Source organism: Mauremys reevesii, unplaced genomic scaffold (genome assembly GCF_016161935.1).
Source record: "Mauremys reevesii isolate NIE-2019 unplaced genomic scaffold, ASM1616193v1 Contig2, whole genome shotgun sequence".
NCBI classification, from domain to species: Eukaryota; Metazoa; Chordata; order Testudines; family Geoemydidae; genus Mauremys; species Mauremys reevesii.
In genome coordinates, this window is record NW_024100826.1 from 791,401 (window position 1) to 810,191 (window position 18,791).

Genomic DNA, 18,791 nt, shown 5'->3' on the forward strand with positions numbered 1-18,791 from the left:
TAGCAGAGTCAAGCCTCGGTGGATCAGCCACTAGAAGGGACATGCAGGGCCCTTAAGAAGGGGTTACAATGGTACCTTCCAAATGAGTGCATCATCCCATGTGAACAACAATTAAGACCCAGAGCCTCTCACCACTGGTGAAGGCAGTTAGTCTGTCATTTTCCAGCTGTGGGAAATGGAGACACAGAGAGAGGAGAGTCCCTTCCCATAGGAGCACAGAGAGTATGTGAGGCGCCCGGGATTCTGCTTCCAGCTCCACAACTTCCCAGGCCTGTAACTTCCCACTTTAGATCAGCCCATGCACCACCTCCTCCTGCAAATGCAGGAACCTGTGGGCATCTGAGGAAGGCAGGAGTTACCCAAGCAATTTCACAAGCCAGCATTCACAGATCTGCTTCAGCCCTTGTGTGGCACCAGCCCATCAGCAGTATTACTGCAGCACTGACTAAGCTCTCCACTGTCCCTGCAGCACACTTGAGTCTGTGCACCCTTCCCCTGATAATAGAGAGCACGAGTCTGGAGCACTAGGCCTGGTACGAGACAAGGCTGTGAACCAAAGTCACATCATGTATTAAAACAGATGCTTACAAGTTCACTGTGCAGTGCAGGAATTTGGCAAAGTTGTTGCTAGTGTATTAAGCACTAGATATTTACATAAATCTATTCCAGCTAGTATAGATACATCCCAATCTAGTACAAGACAGTTAGACACAAAACAACAAATAGAGATGTTTTGTCCGAGATATCACAACAAGAGGAACAGATGTCCTCATGAAACACGTAAGGTGATACGTAAGTTATTTATCTCAGTTGTTTGTCTCAGTCTATAAATGTTGGGGTACCTCACCTTAACCCTTTGTCTGGCCTATGGGGCAGCAGAAAGTCCCACTGCTGACTGAGATGGTCTATTGTAATGGGCATACATGTGTTAGTGTACCTGTAGAATCTGTGAGGTGCTAGTACTGTATGTGACTGGGATGGACAACAATGAGAATGCCACAGTCAGAGCAGACTGCAAGAATCAGGGCAATTCTATAATTAGGTTAATCAAGCCAGTAACAAAAGAGCTTCTGCAGTACAACCCTGGTTAGAAGCCAAACAGTCCAAAACAAAAAGTCTAATATAGTGAGAGGTTATTGAAAACCCAGTTCACCATATGTGAGGTTCTTACTGATCCCAAAGGATCAGACACTTACCCCCAGGTCAATCTGGATCTCAAGTCTTACCCAAATACCACCCTGTCAGCCAATCCTTAGTAATCTATGTAAAGATTTATTACTAAAAAGAAGAGCGTGATAAATGGTTAATAGATCATATCCATACAAATGATTCAAAGTCTCCTTCTATCAAGTTTGTAGCAGTGATGGACTAGACTGCTGGCTTGCAAAAGTCACTCTGGTAACTTCCAAAAGATTGGAAGGTCCTTAGTCCATAGTTCAAGATGCTCCTTTTTGTTGTAAATCCACAGTCCAGAGAATCAGAGCAGGAAAGAGGCAAAATGGAGGTGTCTCAGGGGTCTTTTATATCCTTTGCCACGTGCCTGGAAATGTATTGTCCCAAACAAAGCCCACAGTCCTTGTATGTGGAAAGTTACTGGCCCAAGATGGACTCTAGGGTCACATGAGCATATCACCTGCCCCTACATGTTTTGCTGAATCACAAGGGGTGGCCATTGGCTCCTCGCTGGCTGAGGTGTCCACAGGAAGATCTACTGGGCAGATGAAATTCTCCAATGACCCATTGTGAGAGTAGAGTGCCTTTAATGAGCCATCAAGACATAATTGTCTAGCCCTGACTTAAATCTATCTCGGGGGGAGGGGAGGTGTCAACCAGGAATACAACATGTGTTTAAAATACAAGTACATGGCCAATATCCATAACTTCAGATACAAAGATGATATATGCATATAAACAAGGTAATCATACTTAGCAATTCATAACTTTTCTATTGATCATGACATACACAATTACTTGGTACAAGGTTTATGGTAACAGTGATATAAACAGTCACCTTTCTTATACACAGCATCACACTGTGCTTCATTGACAATAAACATGGCAGAGCACCTTCTCCACCAAACGGAGTTTGTGGTCTTTCTGGGTATTACTGTAGAGGTCTGCTGTGTCAGCTACCTGCACAGAGCTGGGACAGCGCATGGAGAGAACACAACTGACAACACCCCCACTTTAGCTGTAGTCAGGAAACGAGATGCTATGGCCTGGGTTACCCATCCAATACCAAAAAGCCTCTCCCCCGGGGTTCCCTCCACCAAGGGCTTGCTCCAAGATAGACCCCTTATTAGTCCTCTTCTGCATGGGACAGGGTGTATGCACTTTTAAGAAGAGCCTCCTTGCAGTGTCCAGCAGTGGAGTGGACTGCTGGACATTCACATGTAGAGGGCTGGATTTTAATTACTCAGGATAAAGGGGAAGTTGGGGAGGCTGAAGATTGAAACCAGCCTTTCCTCAGCAGGAAGAGAGATTGACACCCACTCACCTACCCAGCCCCCATTGGTCTCTGCTCTCACTTCCATGGTGGCCCCGCATGCCAATAGCAGATATTCTAGCTGGAATCTATCTGGCCCAACAGCTGTCATGGCACAGCCAGCCCCCAGTGTGTCAGCTCCCTGGAAGCGAGGGTCATGCCATTCCCAAAGAGATCTGCCTGCACCGTGATCTGGAGCTGTGAGCTGCGCACACCATCGACACTGCAGACAGGGCGCACAGAGATTACCAGACTCACAGCCACAGCATCCTCCAGACATAAACCCAGAGATCCTATCTTGGGATTTACACCACTCCCAGGACACAGGAGTTCAGGGAAACCCAGGCAGCCCAGACATGGTCAGTGATGCTGGATATCTACGTACATCACTACAAGGCTCAGGGCCATAATTACATTTGATCCAGTAGCTGTGACCCCAGCATGCTCCTTCTACTCCATTCCAAACATCTCCCAGGGTCCAGCTACCAGATCTGTGCTAGCAGGAGAGGGGATCTCCCCACCACCCCAACAGATCATCCCCTGGTTGAAGAAAGGGTGGGTGTCAGTGATGTTGTTAGAGGATCCATGACGGACAGTGATGTGTCCCTTCCACCTCATTGCACTACACCAGACAGTCCTTGGAGACCTATGGCAGCCACTGAGTCCCTGGAGCCCCTAGGGTATGTCTGCACTGCAATTAGGAACCCACAGCTGGCTCACGTCAGCTAGCTTGAGCTTGGTCAGTAAAACTGCAGTGTAGACCTTCAGGCTCAGGATAGAACATCAGGTTCTGGAGCCAACGCTCCAGCCTGAAGGTCTACACCGCAGTTTTACAGCCAAAGCCTGAGACGGCTGACACGCACCAGCCCCAAGTGTGTAATGGCAGTGCAGTCATACCCACAGCGGTCAGATGGCTTTTGAGTTGCCATGGCCCACCATGGACATGCAGGGTCTATGGTGATTCAGGTACCATCTAAACTAAAGATGTTTTGCCAGCACAGCTATACCAGCAGAGCGCTCTAGTGTGGGCTGAGCTTAGGCCAACAGAAGACGATTTTCATGTCTGCACAGTAATACCACCACTGTCACCATCCCCGAAAGACATTTGCTAACCTGATAGAAGTTCTCTTATGTTATCATAGCTGCATCTAGATTTGGGGGTTTGCCAGCATACCTGGCTAGGGGATGTGGGTTCCCCCCCTTACCCTGGCTGCTCACTTGGCCCCAATCTGCCAACACTAGGTCTCCAAATAGCCCCCAGCCAACCACATCTCACACACATGGGCCTTCAGGAATCGCCTCCATTTCAGGGGAGTGGAAACTGGAGCCAGAGCAGTGCCAGGCTCTACCAACCCCAGAGCTGAAATACCAGACAGCCGCCTTTCAGCCATCTCCCCCTGACTGTGGAGGAGGAACAAGGAAGCTCTGCATCAGCCAGCAGGTTACACCAGTTGTGACAGATCTCGCTGATAAAGCCAGGAGAAAGCGAGAGCGTTAATCCTTGAAGGACCCAAAAGGCATTCAGGAGCACCAATGCTTCCAACAGCACCATGCCACATGCACAGCAGCTTGCTGCCAGGCGGGCAGGAAATGGAGTCAGATATTGGGCAGCAGCCACTGAATCTATAGGTGCCTCAAGCAAGACCCCCAAATGAGGTACCCAGAAATCCAGCAGCTACTCTGGAAAGCTTTGGTTTCAGCAACATCACCCCTGCAGAGCTTGGACTCAAACCCAGGGCCTCAGACTCAGAGCTCTCACCTGGCCTAGCTACTAAGGGACACCACCCCACAAGCCTCTCAGGTGGGCAGACAGAGTGTCCAGCTGGTAACTGTTTGTATTGTAGGCTTCATGCAACCAGAAGCACCAAATTAGCCCCAACAAGAGAAACCTTCAGTATTGTCTCTGTACATTTTCAGTGGCAGTCTTCCTGGGTCAGTGAAAGCAGTGCTGGGTTTTGTTCTTTGAGCAGGCAGTTCTGAAACCCAAGAACCACTCATACCCATCCTGCCTGGGACAAAGGCAAGGCATTGGAGTTCAACTGATATATCACTGAAGATCCCAGCCATATCTCATCACCTTTCTGCAGCTCGATAGCAGTTTCCCCAACCCCCATCACCAACAGGCTGGAGTGTAGACTGTTAAACATCTGGCTTAACCAGCAGCAGCCTCCACTGTTTTACTAAACAGGAGAGTGGCCATTTAACCCCTAGGGAAATTGCACGAGGAGGGAGTTTTACATGGACTGATAGATGGCACAGAGCCACTTCCACGTCCAGCATCTGCAGGGGGACTGAGGTTTCCCATGTAGGCCAGGGATACATGAAGCTTTGTAGGCGCCCTGCCAGGAGATCAGTCACTGAGCAGGTGCCCAGAATACATTCCTATCAAGAAACCCCAGGCTCTACTTTCCCAGAACATAGAGTTACAAGGAGATATGCAATAAACAGGACTTGGATCCAGCTCTGCCCCACATCAACCCTTCCTTGAGGCCAGAGCAGGAAGGCCCCACAAAGCTAAAGGATAAACCACAGCAAGAGGCTCAGTTTGCACCCAGCCAGCACCCCTCATTCCCCCCACTTTACCCAAAGCATTTTGACCCCAAGCACCAGTGACTAAGAGGAGCAAAGCCCAGCAACCCACAGGAGCTCCCATCTTCCACCCACCCCTTTCAGGAAACAGCCACATGAGAAAAAGCTGCCCACATTGACTCATTTTATACTGGGGGCAGCAGCACTCAGGTGTCTGCGATTCCTCCATTACCAGCATGGGCCACAGCGCCAGTCCCATCCTCTGCAGCCTTAATGGGGTAGATGAGAATAGCTGGCCAAAGCCAGGCAGGCTCCATCTAGTAGACGTGTGCAACCCTGAGCCCTTGGGGTTGTAGGGTCAGTTCCAAGGGGTGGTAACTCTGCCCCTTTCCTAGTAAGCATATATTGAAAACGACCTCCCACTTCTGTAAGAGACTTTATGTCTGTTCACAGCACTTTTGTGATAAGAGCCGGTTTGTTTGTAAAGTTTCTGCCCATTGTTTCCCTGTATCCCTCCAGCACTGGGGGATGAAACTATCATACCCAGGCAATACCATGACACCCCACCTCCCAGGCAAGGATCTCCAAGTGCTACGCACAGATGGATGAACTAACTCTCCCCTCATCTCAATTGGTGAGTGGGGAAGGGATAACTACCCCCATTATACTGATGGGAAACTGAGGTACAGAAAATTCAAGGGCTAATTTTTCACATACTCACTAGTTTTGGGTGCCTAATTTGAGACTCCTGGGGCTGCTATTCAGAGGTTCTGGGCAGCCCTGGGTTCAGTTGAAATCAATTGAGTCCTGGACCCCAGAACCACTCACCTCAATCCCATCCTGAGCCCCCACCCAGTTCTGCCGATGCCTGTCAAACCTGACCCTAGACTCCCACTATCCTATCCCTGGGACGCCTGCCACACACCACTCTGGTGATGAGCCTCTATCTCAACCCACAGTCCCCTGTCCCCCCAGTCCTGGCCTCGCAGCTCTGCCCATGTCCCTCAGTCCCAAACTCCAATACTCTGGTATCCTAGCCCTGTGCTCCCTCCACCCACTGTTCGACTGATACCCTTCAATTGCAACCCACAATCCCCTGCTAGCCCAGCCCTGAGCTCCCCACGACAGCTCTGGTAATGCCCCTCAATCCCACCTATAGCCACAAGCACCTGCACACAATGACCTTGGAAAACAGATAGGGATAAAACCAAGACGCCCAAATTCCCTCTCCCTTACACTGGTGCACAACTTCACTGGGGTGGCCCATGGTGTCCGAGTGTCCATGCAGAGGTGTTAACCAGCTGTGGTCTCACAGTCCTACGGCCCCACAGTGAGATGCGATCCAGGGCCCTGAGACACCAAGTCAACTGGGGAAGTGGGAGTATGGATTGTGACAGAGAGAATTCCATCTAGGTGCCAGTTAGCTCCTTGTAGCACCCAGAGGCCATGGGGAGGGAGTAGTGGTCTGACAGCCCCGGCTGGCTCTGTCTGTGCCAGACTCTGGGACACAGAACTGCCCATATTACTGGGAATTCCTCAATGTCTCCCATCTGCTATGGACAAGCAGCAGGGTGAGGCAAGCCAGGGGAGGAGGGCAGGGCACCCTAGTGTCCCCGCCTCCTTCCAGCTGATAAATACCAGGTCCTAGTCCAGGTCCCAGCACAGCCAGACAGTGACTGGAGACAGAGGGATGATGAGGACTTTGGTGATCACACTAGCAGGGCTCCTGCTCCTGTACCTCACCCCTGGGGGGCTGTGCCAGGGCTGTGGTGAGTCAAATGGCCTTGTGCCATATGCTCCTCCCCTCTGTAGTGTGATTTCTGGGGTGGCAGGGGGAAGGGAGAGAACCCAGAAATCAATGGGCCCTCTGCAGAACTCCTCTTATGCATGGGGAAACTGGGTGATCTAGCTGGGATGTGAACTCTGGAGTCTGGACTCCTCCTTCCAGAGCAAACTGCCCCCTGCATGCTCCATGGGGTAGAGTGCCCCTCTCCCCCTGCCCCAGCTCAGTAGCATGGGAGAGACCCAGCAAAGCCAGCATCACTTTAGAGGATTGTGGATATCTACATGGATGACCCTCGCTTCCAGGGAGCTGACACACTGGGGGCAGGGGAATGGAGTTCAGAGTCAGACCAGCTTAGCTCATAGTGATTTAAAGAGACATCCCTTCCCCCCCGGAAACAGGGTTGAGTCTATAGGTACATCTACACTGCCTGCTTTTGGGGGAATGTAGGGTACGTACATGAGTAGTCCCCACTAGCACAGGTATAAATAGCAGTGTAGCTGATGAGGCATGGCTCAGTAGGGAGGCCACTTGTCTGGTATTAAACCGGCCAGGCCTCTTTTTCAGAGGTTTTCCCTATCTGTATGGGGACAAAACTGAACGTAGCTCTGTCCAGTATCCGATGGGAAACACCACTCTACCCATCCAGTTCTTTAAAATGGTGCCCTTCCCCCCCCCCACCATGGAGCAGGACATTGCATGCGCTGGCACACTGACAGAGGCATGCCTCTGCCATTCCCCAAAGTGCCGGAATGTCTGATATTCCAGGAACGGGTGAGTGTCCAGCTTGTGGCTTGGGTGAGTAAGGTAAAGACACACCCGAAGGGAGTGGGTATGTACAGGAGCGGCACCAGGGTTTTTGGCACCCTAGGCGGGGGTCCTTCCACGCTCCGGTTCGTTGGTGGCAATTCTGAGGCGGGGGGGGTGTCCTTCCGCGCTTCCGGTCTTCGGGGCACTTCGGCGGCGGGTCCCGGAGCGAGTGAAGGACCCGCCGCAGAATTGCCACCGAAGACCCGGAGCACAGAAGGACCCCCCACCGCCGAATTGCCGCCAAGGGCAGCAAGATGCTGCTCCCCCAAATCCTGGTGCACTAGGCGACCGCCTAGGTCGCCTAAATGGAAGCGCCGGCCCTGGATATGTACCCACATGCACACTCTACCTGGCTCTTTACTTGCCCTAGCCACGCGTCCCCATCTAGGCTGGTATGTTTAACAATGCCGTGTCCCACTGCACTAGCACTGCTAAAGCCTTTCCCCAGCATAGGCACAGATTCCTGCAGCAGGGAAAGGCTCTGCCAGCTCCCCCTTAACACAGCCTTCCCACCCCTCCCCCCGCAGTGAAAGGCTCCACCAGTGGGGAGCTACTGGAGCCTTCCCCTTGCACATGTAGCTGCACACCACAGCGTGTGCACAACCTGCTTTTCACTGTGGCACCAGCTATACCTGCTCTTCCTGCTGCTGACACTGGTGTGCAGTGTGGATGTTGCCCAAACACAGTGACTCCCTGAAAGCTGGGCCGTCTAGTTCTCCTGGTGACTCAGGAGGCGTTTCCCTTCCTGACACAAAGTCTGAACCACAATAGCCTCATTGTCTCTACCATCCAGGCCATGGCAGCCTCTCACCTCCCCTGTCTCCTGCCTCTTGCACCCGGCCTGGAAAATTTCACACATGGCATGGTGGGGGATGGGCAGGGATCAAGGATGCAGGTGTCTCTGGGCTAATAAATAGGTGACCTGCAGCATGGGACTGTGCCAGCACCAGGCACTGGAAATGCTGGCTGGCTCAGGTGCCAGAGTCACACCCTATCTACCTGGAAGGCTGCAGAGACTGTGCCTTCCCTTTACCAGGTGGAAACAGCCTGTGCAGAGCATCTCTGCATAGCTGGAATGCCAGTGAGGGTTGCGGGGTGGGAGGTGTCAGGCAAAGGGGTTGTGTCTCAGAGCCCCGGCTCCAGCCCAAGCCTGAACGTCTACACTGCTATTTTTAACTCCCCAGTGCAAGTCCAGATCAGTTGACCCAGTCTCAGAGACTTGCTGTCACAGGGTTTTTGGTTTGCTTGTTTTTTTCTTGTGTAGATGTAACCTGTGTCTCAGTCCCATCTATACAATGTGCTTAATAGCACTGCCTTGCCTCATTGGGTGGTTGTTAAGGATGGTGATGGGGCCATCTAAAGTACCTAAGGTAGTCAGAAGCACATTAGCAAGGCTGGCGGGTAGGGGGTGGTGTTTTCCTGTTCCATGAGAATTTTCTACATTTCAAAGCATGAGGCCAAAAAGTAAAAAATGTCAAAAATTTTCACAAACTGAAAATCCAAAAAAACAAAACAAAACAAAACCCACAATTTGGGTCAATCAAAATGTGTCCTTTCTATAACTTTGAAATGTTTCAACTTCACACTTTTCTCACTTTTTTCTGTGTAAATTTACGAAAATTTCTGAACAAAATGTTGCTTCGATTGAAAAACCAAAGCTTTCCAATATGGATGTTTTTTTAACCAAACATTTTTCAAGGTGAGAGTTTCTTCCAACCCATCACTGCTTCCGGAACAGTTCTGACACCGAATCAGCCTTTTTGAGTGAAAAATGTGTTTGTTGAAAAATTCCAGGCCAGCTCTATATGTATCCCTGTGTCTCCTTCTAGTAGCTGGATGACCTAGAGATTTATGGATCTCTAGTGCTCAAGCTCCTTGGCTTTTAGCTCAAGCAGTAGGGAGTCATAGCTTCAGAGGCCCTGTCTTCAACTCCAGCTAACCTCCTGGCCACAGAGCCATCACCCAGATCCTCTCTGTCTTTGCTTCTCCCTTTGCAATCCTGTACCTCCACCCAATTCCTGGTAGGATCTGTGGATCTCCTCTTGACTCCAATGGTACAGGAGTCCCTGCAGTGGGAGACTCACCCTCCTCCAAGGTATAAGTGGCTGGTCTTCACCCTCTCTCCTACCCACACAGATAACCTCCCTCTCTCCACTTCCACAGCTGCTCCACGCACCCATCTTCAACCCCACATTGGTGTCACCTACACTGTTGTGGATGGCGTGAACCAATCCTTTAATGACTCCATCTGTGTCATCGTGCCCCGGGACTCCTTCTTTTTCAATGTGATGGATGTCGCCCAGAAGAGATATCCCACAAGATTCAGGTACCTGCTCGGCCTGGCAACCCAGCATTCATCGCTGGTACCAGGGGCCCTGGCAGAGAGCAGGCTAGATGGCAGCATGGCACTACTAGGGCAACAGAGATGGAAAAATTGGAGGGGTTTCCTAGGATCATGGGGGGGAAATGCCCCTGCTACTCCACCCTGCATGACTCCCACAGCCAGCAGTTTGCTGGGGACAAGTTAAAGTATTGGGGGATCAAGGTTGGTTCCTCCTCATCATTCATTTGGACACAGTCTCCTTGGGATGAGGAGATCAGAATTCACGCAGAGGCCAATTCGGCTGCTTCTCAATCCCCCTCCCCCCAACCTTTATGGCAGGGGGTTCAGTCTCATGGTTGCATGTCCCTGTGGAGTGGGGGTTGGGGAGGCTATGAGGCAGTGGTAAACAGGCCTCCTGCGTTACTCACTCTATCTCTCCGTAGCTTCACGTACACACTGAGTGTGTGGGGCGCATACATCACCTCCGTGCGGGGGCTGGAGGCCGATAACAACCAGCACACCTACTGGCAGCTCCTGAGCAACGGCATTCCACTGAAACTAGGTGTGATGGCAAGGGAGAGTGGTGGCAGGGGGAAGTGTGAGGGGGAGAGGGTTGTGTGGGGAGGGGAACAGGGGGGTGAGAGGCACAAGAGAATGTAGGGATGAGAACCAGGAGAACAGGGAGGGGCTGGCATGGAGCTGGGTGGCCAGTGCTGAGAGGCCACTGACCCCATTTGCGTCCCTTACCTTCCCTGTCCTCTCCTCATGTTTCAGGTGCTGGGTGCTATGCCGTCTCCCATGGGGAGAGGCTGGAGGTCAGGTTCTCCACATACTGAGCTCCAGGGCACTGGCCAGCCTGATGACAATGGGTGCTCATGAAGGTGAAACTTGTCCTGGCCTTTCTCCTGTGAGGGATGCCAGCGTTCAGCAGCCCCACCCATTCCCCCAGAGCAGGTCTCTCTCTCTCTTGGTGGGATGGACCCTTGGGGATGACTGTGGGTTGTATTCCCAAACTCTGCCTGTCTCTGTCCCTCACTCCTGAAATAAACCCTCTGCAACAGCCGTCTGCACCATGTGAGTTATTCCAGACAACGAGAAACTGGGAATGTGGGTAATGGGGCCTCTGGAGGGCATCCTCCATCTGGAAACACAGCACAGCAGCAAGGCTGCATCACAGCAGAGTCACAGACCTCCACCATAATTAAGGGCTTACCCTGGAGCCCCCTTTTAATGTATGGCACTGGCCAATGGGGCACTGGGTAGTCAGTCCCCAGGCCTGGAATCTCCCTTGTTGTGGCACTAGCTGTAGCATCGTTATTGGGAGGTCGTTGGGGCCCTTGGTGTAGCAGGGCAGGCTGGAGGGCACTGCTGGTGGAGAATGGGCGGCTAACGGTATTAACAGCCCAGTTAAACCCTCCTTCTGCCTGGATTCCCAGTAGCAGCGCTACCTGGGCTCCTTGCCTCACCCACTCTGGGTCATGCTATGTCCAAGCCCCCACCAGTGGCTGGGGTCAATGGGAGGGTGACTTGGGTCAGAGGAGGCTCTGACACTGTGGGCTGTGTCTTTGGAGATTGCTCTTTCTGTGGGCACCTCCCCTTCCAGTACCCCACTCCTGCCATCATGACCTACTATGAGATTACTGCCTAGGGAGATGGGAAAAAAAAATATGGGGAGAAAGATAAGGAGAGCAATAGGACTTGGAGCCAATCAAAGCCCCTTTGACCCTGGCCTGTTTTGACTGGATGCACCAGGGCTAGAGATTAATGCTGTGTGCACCCCACACAGGGCCTTGCAATCCCATAGAGCACAACATTCCTGATGGCCTGCAAAGTCTTGGTGTTTTAATGCTTAACCTGGTGGCAGCTGCCTCTCTGGCTTCTGCAGCTGCAAGAGCTCCCACTACTGCCAATGGTGGAGTGTGGTATCTTTTTCCTAGCAAAGGACAAAACAAGCCCATAAGAGAATGCCTTTTAAAATGAAACCTATGGAGGCTGGCTCAGAACTCGCCCTCAGTCCCCCTTTGATGCAGAGCAATGCTAAGTAAAGCAAGGACACCATCTACACTATAAACACAACATAGGGAGGATCGGTCCAGACGAGGAATCCTCACAGCTGTGGGTGAGCTCCTTCTACCTTTGGGAAATGTGATGCAGCAGCAGCCCCTTGGGATCCAGAAACCCCAGTGATCAGCATGCAAGAAATGCACAGTTAGGCACAGCAGGGGAGGGAGTGTTGAAAGGCACCCGTAAGGGGTTTTTACTGGATCCAATACTCCTATGGGCAGCTAATCATCAACAGGAACTGTTACCCGGTGTCCCTCTGCTTTGGCCGAAGTGGCTTTCAGCAGCCTGGGTTCTTAGCTACTAAGTGGTGGTGCCTCTCCCTGACTGTGTAAGGGACTCAGGAACTCTGCCATTCCCCGTAGTTTCAACTATCCCTAACCTGGCACTTACCCCTAGGACTAGCTAGATACTGTATACATACACTCTGATACCTTTGTAATGCATGAACCAGCAACTAACACTTTATTTACTGAGGAAATATAGAGGAAGCATATCAAGGAAAGGGGAAGATGGATGTGGAGTGGGTACATCAGTAACACCACACAACCCCCAGGGTGGATTTCCCTGGATTTACAAGTCCGGATTACTCCGCACTAGTGGGCTCTGTAACAGAGAAACCCATGTACCTTGATGAGGTGTTGCAGGCCTATTGGTGCTTGACTGTGGTGAGGTGCCGAGGGCCCCGATTTGTTCAGGGGCCCAAACTTTCGGCAGCAACACCAGGCATTACTCAGTGGATAAAGTCTCCCATGGCACAGGTGGCTTCCTCACTGTTTCCAAGACCTGTTGTTTTCTGAACTACTCTGAGAAACAGCAGTTCAGAAAATACCTTTCAGGGTAAAACCAGGCAACACCCCAGCCAGAGAGAGGTGGCAGTGGGAGGGCCAGCATTCCCCTCAGGTGGGCCCAGGGAGAGCCCAGGCTCCGCTGAGGCACAGCAGTTCTCCTCTCATCCCCTCCTTGAGTGGCTTAGTCACTCTTCCAGCCCCCAAGGCTAACCCAATCACAGGCTCAATCCCCTTGGTGAGGTGAGCACTCTTCCCCATCTCTCATCTCCTCACCAAACTTGGCTCCCTTTTCCATCAGACCCATTAACTTGGGTTACACATTCTACCAAGTCACCTCTGTGATGAAGTGGGGGATTTCCTTGGTTTTTTTCCCAATGGTTTGCATGCAGAGGGGGTGGGACTCAGTTTCCCTGGGTATTACTGGTTTAATGAGGTGATGGAAGAGCGAGTTTGTTGTTACAGAGGACCAGGGCTGGACTTACCATCAGGCGAACTGAGGCAGCCACCTCAGGTGCCAGACTGGGGCGGGGGGCCACAAGGACCCAAAGTGTAGAAAATTGTGTCTGCTGCTGGTGCATATGTATTCTCTCTGCTCTAGATGCACAGAGATGGTGGAGTGCTGTGCTGGAGGAAGGAGGGCAAAAGAGACATAACAGGCTGGCAGGCGAAAAGGTGAGAGGGAATAACAGAAAGCAGCAGGAGCTGCAGGAAGAAAGAGGAGGAGGAGCCTCTTATGTATCTCTCTAGCACCCCCAGGAGTCTGGACTGATTAACACCAGCTTCTCAGGGAGCTTCCAGTTTCCTGCTGCTTCCCTGAACCCACTTGAGGAGAACAGGCCATCAACTGAAGTAATAGGAGCCAGTTAGGCCCTTAAGACGCTGATATCTTCCCTCGCTCAGGCCCTGCTACCAGCCTGCTTATTTGTCCCCTTCAACTGAGTGTTGAGAGCCACTATAGCTGGCACAGAACAGCAGCCATGAGTGAAAGAAGAAAACGCCCCTCTGGGGCAGCATTCAGAAAAAGCAAGCAAGCAAAGGAAGCTTTTGTATCTAAACAGGAAGGAGCTCTCCTGAGATACATAGACACAAATGTTCACGCTGAGCCTTCTGGCCCCAGTGAGGATGTGAGTGGTGAGGAGATGCCTGATCTTCCAGTTAGTCAGAGTGCAGGTGACCTGGCAGCTACTGCAGCATCCATATCTCCATCTCAAATGGATGTAACCATGCACATTCCTGAAGAAAAGTGTAGATCAGAGTGTGGTGGAGGCACAAGAAATAGCTGCTGCTGAGTTCCCACTTAAGCAGTAGTCTGAGGGACTTCCTTGTACTGCGTGGGCCACAGAAGGGAAAAGCTTCATGTTCCCCAAAGACAATGAAAATAGAAGTTTCCATCCAACACGTTACTGGCATGAAATCCCCAATGGTGTCAAAGGGGAGAGGCCATGGCTTAGGTACTCAAAAACACTGCAAAAATGCTGCATACTGTTTCTGTTGCAAACTCTTCCAGTCTAATGTTCCAGCCACATTGGGTTCTACAGGAACAAAGGACTGGAAAAATCTGACTAGAAATCTGGCATGCCATGAGAAGACAGCAAATCACCAGAGAGCATTCCATAGGTGGAAAGAGCTTGAGATGAGACTAAGGTTAAAGGCTACCATAGATGATCAGCATCAAGAGAAGATTGCATCAGAGTCTCTTTACTGGCAACATGTTCTGAAAAGGCTTATTGCCATTGTGAGAATGCTTGCTACCCAAACCCTAGTGTAATCCTTCTGCCCATCAGAGCTGGCAGCAACCAGGGCCAGGTTCAGTATCTAGGGGTTCTGTTTCAATAACATAATGCAAAACCTGCTCGAGCCCCATCCCAGGTCACTGAGTGGGGGCAATTACAAACCCCCTTCTCCTTCCCCCCCCCCCCCCCAGCGCCTCTAAGAGGCAATACTTCCCCTCTCGCAAGCACGGAATCTGAGTGTAATAAAAGCCTTTTAATAAAGGAGGGAAACAATGCAGCATTATGTTGGGGAAACACCACAAACAAGATTCATAACACAAATCATGAGCAAAAGATCCACCCCAAGTAAGTTTAGCAGTGTCCTTTTCCCCTCTGGTTTCTTAAGTCCAGCAATCCAACAGTCACCCCACCCACAGTTTCTGACCTTGGTCAGTGCAGCTGCAGAGTTCAGAAGTTCCTCTGCAATTTACCTCCCAGCCTGGGTGGAAGTGGGGGGTGCATCTTACATGCTCTGCTGCTTGGGTTGATGGTCAATTGTCACGTCTCTCTGTGGGGTTCTGCTGCAGTCTTCACTGCCAGCCGCCCTGCTATCCATGCCTTTCTACTAGCTACTCACCAACTTGTCTTTGCCCCCCTCAACTTAATACAGCTCTCAGCAATTTCAGCTTTTTAGTGACTTCAGCTCATAGTGATTTTAGCTGCTAGTGCACCACTAGCTGAAACTAGGGCTAATGCATAGACCTGGATATCAGTGATTCCTGCTCTGTAGCGTATACCAAGATTTCTTATAGAGTCAAAAATAGCTCTCTTATTGCACACTGAAGAGAGAAGAAATAAGTAGCGTTTATTGCACACACACACACACACAGGTGACCTGGCAGCTACTGCAGCATCCATCCATCCATCCATCCATCCATCTCTCTCTCTCTCTCTCTCTCTCACACACACACACACACACACACACACACACACACACACACACACACACACACACACACACACACACACACACACACACACACGACAAAAACCTATCTCCTGCCTCTCTGTCAATTCACCAGGGTTTGAAACCCATGTCCCTTGCCTAGTGAGTGCTACTTAGATGAGAGCGAGTCCCTCCATCATAAAATGCCAAGGACAGTTCTAATGTCCTTGATTCACATAACCAGGATAACAACGCTTTATTACTCTTTCCCCCAGTAACAGAGACTGGGGATCCCACAGCAGACAAAGTGACCATTTGGGCAGGCAGTCCATCATGCTAGGCAGGGTGGGTGTGCACATCCAAACAAAAATCAGCCACTGAAGTCCTTTTCCACAGCTCACCACCAGATGTCAGGAGAGAGCTCATTCTGGCTGGTTACATCAGCACTGCCTGGCACTTCAGTTCAGCTGTATGTGCCAAACAATGGAAACTTCCTTAGAATTGTGGAGCTGATGACTGAGTTTGATGCTGTACTCCAGGAGCATCTAAAAAGGGTTACCACCTAAGAAATGTACACAGACCACTACCTTGGAAAAACAATTCAAAATGAGATCACACAGTTACTGGCAACAAAAGTCAAGTACAAGATTGTGGCAGATCTGAAGTCAGCAAGATATTACTCTGTTATTCTGGACTGCACACCTGATATCAGCCATACAGAACAAATGACTTTAATGGTGCATTTTGTAACAACAACAGAACCTAGTGAAAATGTCCCTGCAATGGTGACTGTCAGAGAGCATTTTCTAGAATTTATTGACATTGATGATACTACAGGAGCTGGTATGACAAATGTGCTTCTTGAAAGCTGGAAGATATGGAAATTGCGATAGCTGACATGAGAGGTCAGAGCTACAATAATGGTGCCAACATGAGAGGAAAGAACAGAGGAGTGCAGACACAGATCCGAGAGTTAAACCCTTGAGCCTTTTTTGTCCCATGCAGTTCTCATTCATTGAACTTGGTACTCAGAGATGCAGCATCAGCTTCTAGTGAGGCTGCTGAATTTTTTAATGTAATTCAAAGCATCTATGTATTTTTCTCTGCATCAACTCATCGATGGCAAATTTTGAAGCAACATCTGGGAACATCCTCTCTGACACTGAAACCACTGAGTGCCACATGATGGGAAAGTCGAGTGGAGGCGATAAAGCCTATCAAACACCAAATTGGGAAGATAGATGATGCCGTAGCTGAGCCTGAGAAGGAGCCAGAATTTACCAATGTACATTGCCAAAGAGTCACAGTAATACATCAGCAGCCCCCCATCAGCTCCCCCACCCCGTTCCCAGCGCCTCCCACCCACCGGTAGCCCTGTTGATCTGCACCTCCCTGCACCTCCCAATCAGCTGTTTCATAGCATGCACGAGGTTCAGAGGGGGAGGAGCAAGGGCACTGCAGGCTATGGGGAGGGGGCGGGGAGGGGTGGAGTGAGGGCAGGGCCTGTGGCAGAGCCAGGGGTTGAGCAGAGAGCAACCCTCAGCACATTGGAAAGTTGGCACCTGTAGCTCCAGCCCCAGAGTCGGTGCCTATACAAGGAGCCGCATATTAACTTCTGAAGAGCCGCATGTGGCTCTGGAGCCACAGGTAAGCCACCCCTGCTCTACAGATTTGGACAGGGCCTTGTCAGGCCAGAAGAGATCTAGCTAGCAGGCCTGTAATACCCAGAACCCTTGCTGTTGTAGGTTCATCTCCCAGGAGTGGTGATGTGCCCCCTTCCCAGTGAAGGTAAATTAAAAGCCACCCATCCACTTCCATAAGAGACCTTATGTCTGTTCACAACCCCTTTGTGATAAGAGAGGGGTGGGGTTTTGGGTTTGTTGCAAAATTTCCACCCATTGTTTCACTATAACCCTTCCAGCACTTGGAGATGAAATCCTCATACACGGGCAAGACCACAACATCCTCTCTCCTAGGCAGGGAATCTTCTAGTGTTATGTACAGATGGATGAACCCCCCCCCCCCTCTGGTGAGTGAGGAAGGAATGATCCTCCTCATTGTACTAATGGAAAACTGAGACACAGAACAGTCAAGGACTAATTTTTCAAGCACCCACTAGATTTGAGTGTCTAATCTGAGACTCCAGAGGCCTGCTATTCACAGGTGCTGGATGACTCCAGCTTCAGTTGAAATCACTGGAGTCCTGGACCACAGAACCGTTCACCCCATTCCCATACTGAGCCCCCACCCAGCTCTGGCAATTCCTGTTAATCCTGATTCTACACCCCTGCTATCCCTTTGTAGCTGGTAACTGTTTGTATTGTAGGCTTCATGCAACAAGAAGCACCAAATTAGCCACCACAAGAGAAACCTTCAGTATTGTCTCTGTACATTTTTGGTGGCAGTCTTCCTGCTTCCTGGGTCAGTGAAAGCAGTGCTGGGTTTCGTTCTTTGAATGAGCAGTTCTGATAACCCAAGAACCACTCTTACCCATCCTGCCTGGGACAAAGGCAAGGCATTGGGGTTCAGTTGATATATCACTGCAGACTCCCACTGTATCTCATCACCTTTCTGCAGCTCGATAGCAGTTTCTCAGCCTAAACAAAACAGGTTTGGGGGTTTTTTTTGAAGCATCAACCACCCCCAAAATTATCAGATGGGGTGGGGAAAAATGTTGATTTTGCAAAACTAATAATAATAATCAGAAGAAACAGTCTTGCCTTTCTCCTACCAACTGTAAATGGAATTCATCCGCTTTTAGTTATTACATATTTATCCAGGTCCCCATTTGCTGAGTGCTGTACATACACAGGACAAAAAGATGGTCTCTGCCCCAAATTGACTACAGTATAACTTCAAGGCAATGGGGGCAGCTCGTTGGGTGTGTGTCCCCCCCCCCCAGTGACTCTGTGCTGCATAGTCCCTGAAGTCCCTCTACTCTGATCTCCCTAGGTTCCATTCCCTGACCACCCCCAGTGTGCGTTTTAGGCTCTTTCACTGTGTGAATGGCACCAAAATTGGAATCACAGTGGCAAATTTCCCACCAGTTCTGGGGCTAGCAAGACTGCCCCATGTTGACACCCAAAAACCCTTGTCTTCTTTGAAGGAGAATATTTTCCCCATCCACTTGGGGTAGGGTTTGGGAAGAGGGGAAGTTTGCCTGAGGCTCCCAGTTTCAGTTGCCCCCCAAATCAAGTTAGCATTGCCATCTGGTGCACACGGTTAGAGCATCACTCAGGTTTGGCCTGGCCCCCCTCTGTCTGCACCTATGGAGAAGCGGACCGGTCAAACCAAATGGCTTTGGTCCTGCTTTAGCCTCTTGAAATATTTGAAGGTATCCAGCTGAACAGC

At 50.6% G+C, this 18,791-nt stretch overlaps 2 protein-coding genes across 6 annotated transcripts in view; one reads left to right on the forward strand and one right to left on the reverse strand.

Moving 5' to 3' along the window:
• The window catches only part of LOC120393469 (membrane-spanning 4-domains subfamily A member 4A-like), a 30,075-nt gene extending 24,909 nt beyond the window's left edge, over positions 1-5,166 (reverse strand). For 3 of the 5 annotated variants that reach the window (XM_039518062.1, XM_039518060.1, XM_039518061.1), the window contains exon 1: positions 1,644-1,703. In XM_039518062.1, the coding sequence (XP_039373996.1) occupies positions 1,644-1,673 (30 nt within the window). In that variant the 5' untranslated portion in view covers positions 1,674-1,703. Of the gene's footprint in view, positions 1-1,643; positions 1,704-5,149 lie in introns of those variants that run through there. The other 2 variants (XM_039518065.1, XM_039518063.1) reach the window with 2 other exon arrangements.
• A 1,535-nt stretch (positions 5,167-6,701) lies between these two features.
• LOC120393386 (transcobalamin-1-like) lies at positions 6,702-10,766 on the forward strand. Its single transcript, XM_039517885.1, has 4 exons — positions 6,702-6,783; positions 9,771-9,933; positions 10,374-10,492; positions 10,705-10,766. The coding sequence occupies exons 1-4, from the start codon at positions 6,705-6,707 to the stop codon at positions 10,764-10,766; spliced, it is 423 nt and encodes a 140-aa protein (XP_039373819.1). The 5' UTR covers positions 6,702-6,704.
• Positions 10,767-18,791: the final 8,025 nt, after the last annotated feature.

What these genes read in the sequence shown, in the direction of transcription:
- LOC120393386 (XM_039517885.1), top strand. Translation starts at nt 6,705, where the DNA reads ATGATGAGGACTTTGGTGATCACACTAGCAGGGCTCCTGCTCCTGTAC. An exon ending in AGATATCCCACAAGATTCAG is followed by an intron (nt 9,934 to 10,373) that starts GTACCTGCTCGG and finishes ATCTCTCCGTAG; the next exon opens with CTTCACGTACACACTGAGTG. An exon ending in CGGCATTCCACTGAAACTAG is followed by an intron (nt 10,493 to 10,704) that starts GTGTGATGGCAA and finishes CTCATGTTTCAG; the next exon opens with GTGCTGGGTGCTATGCCGTC.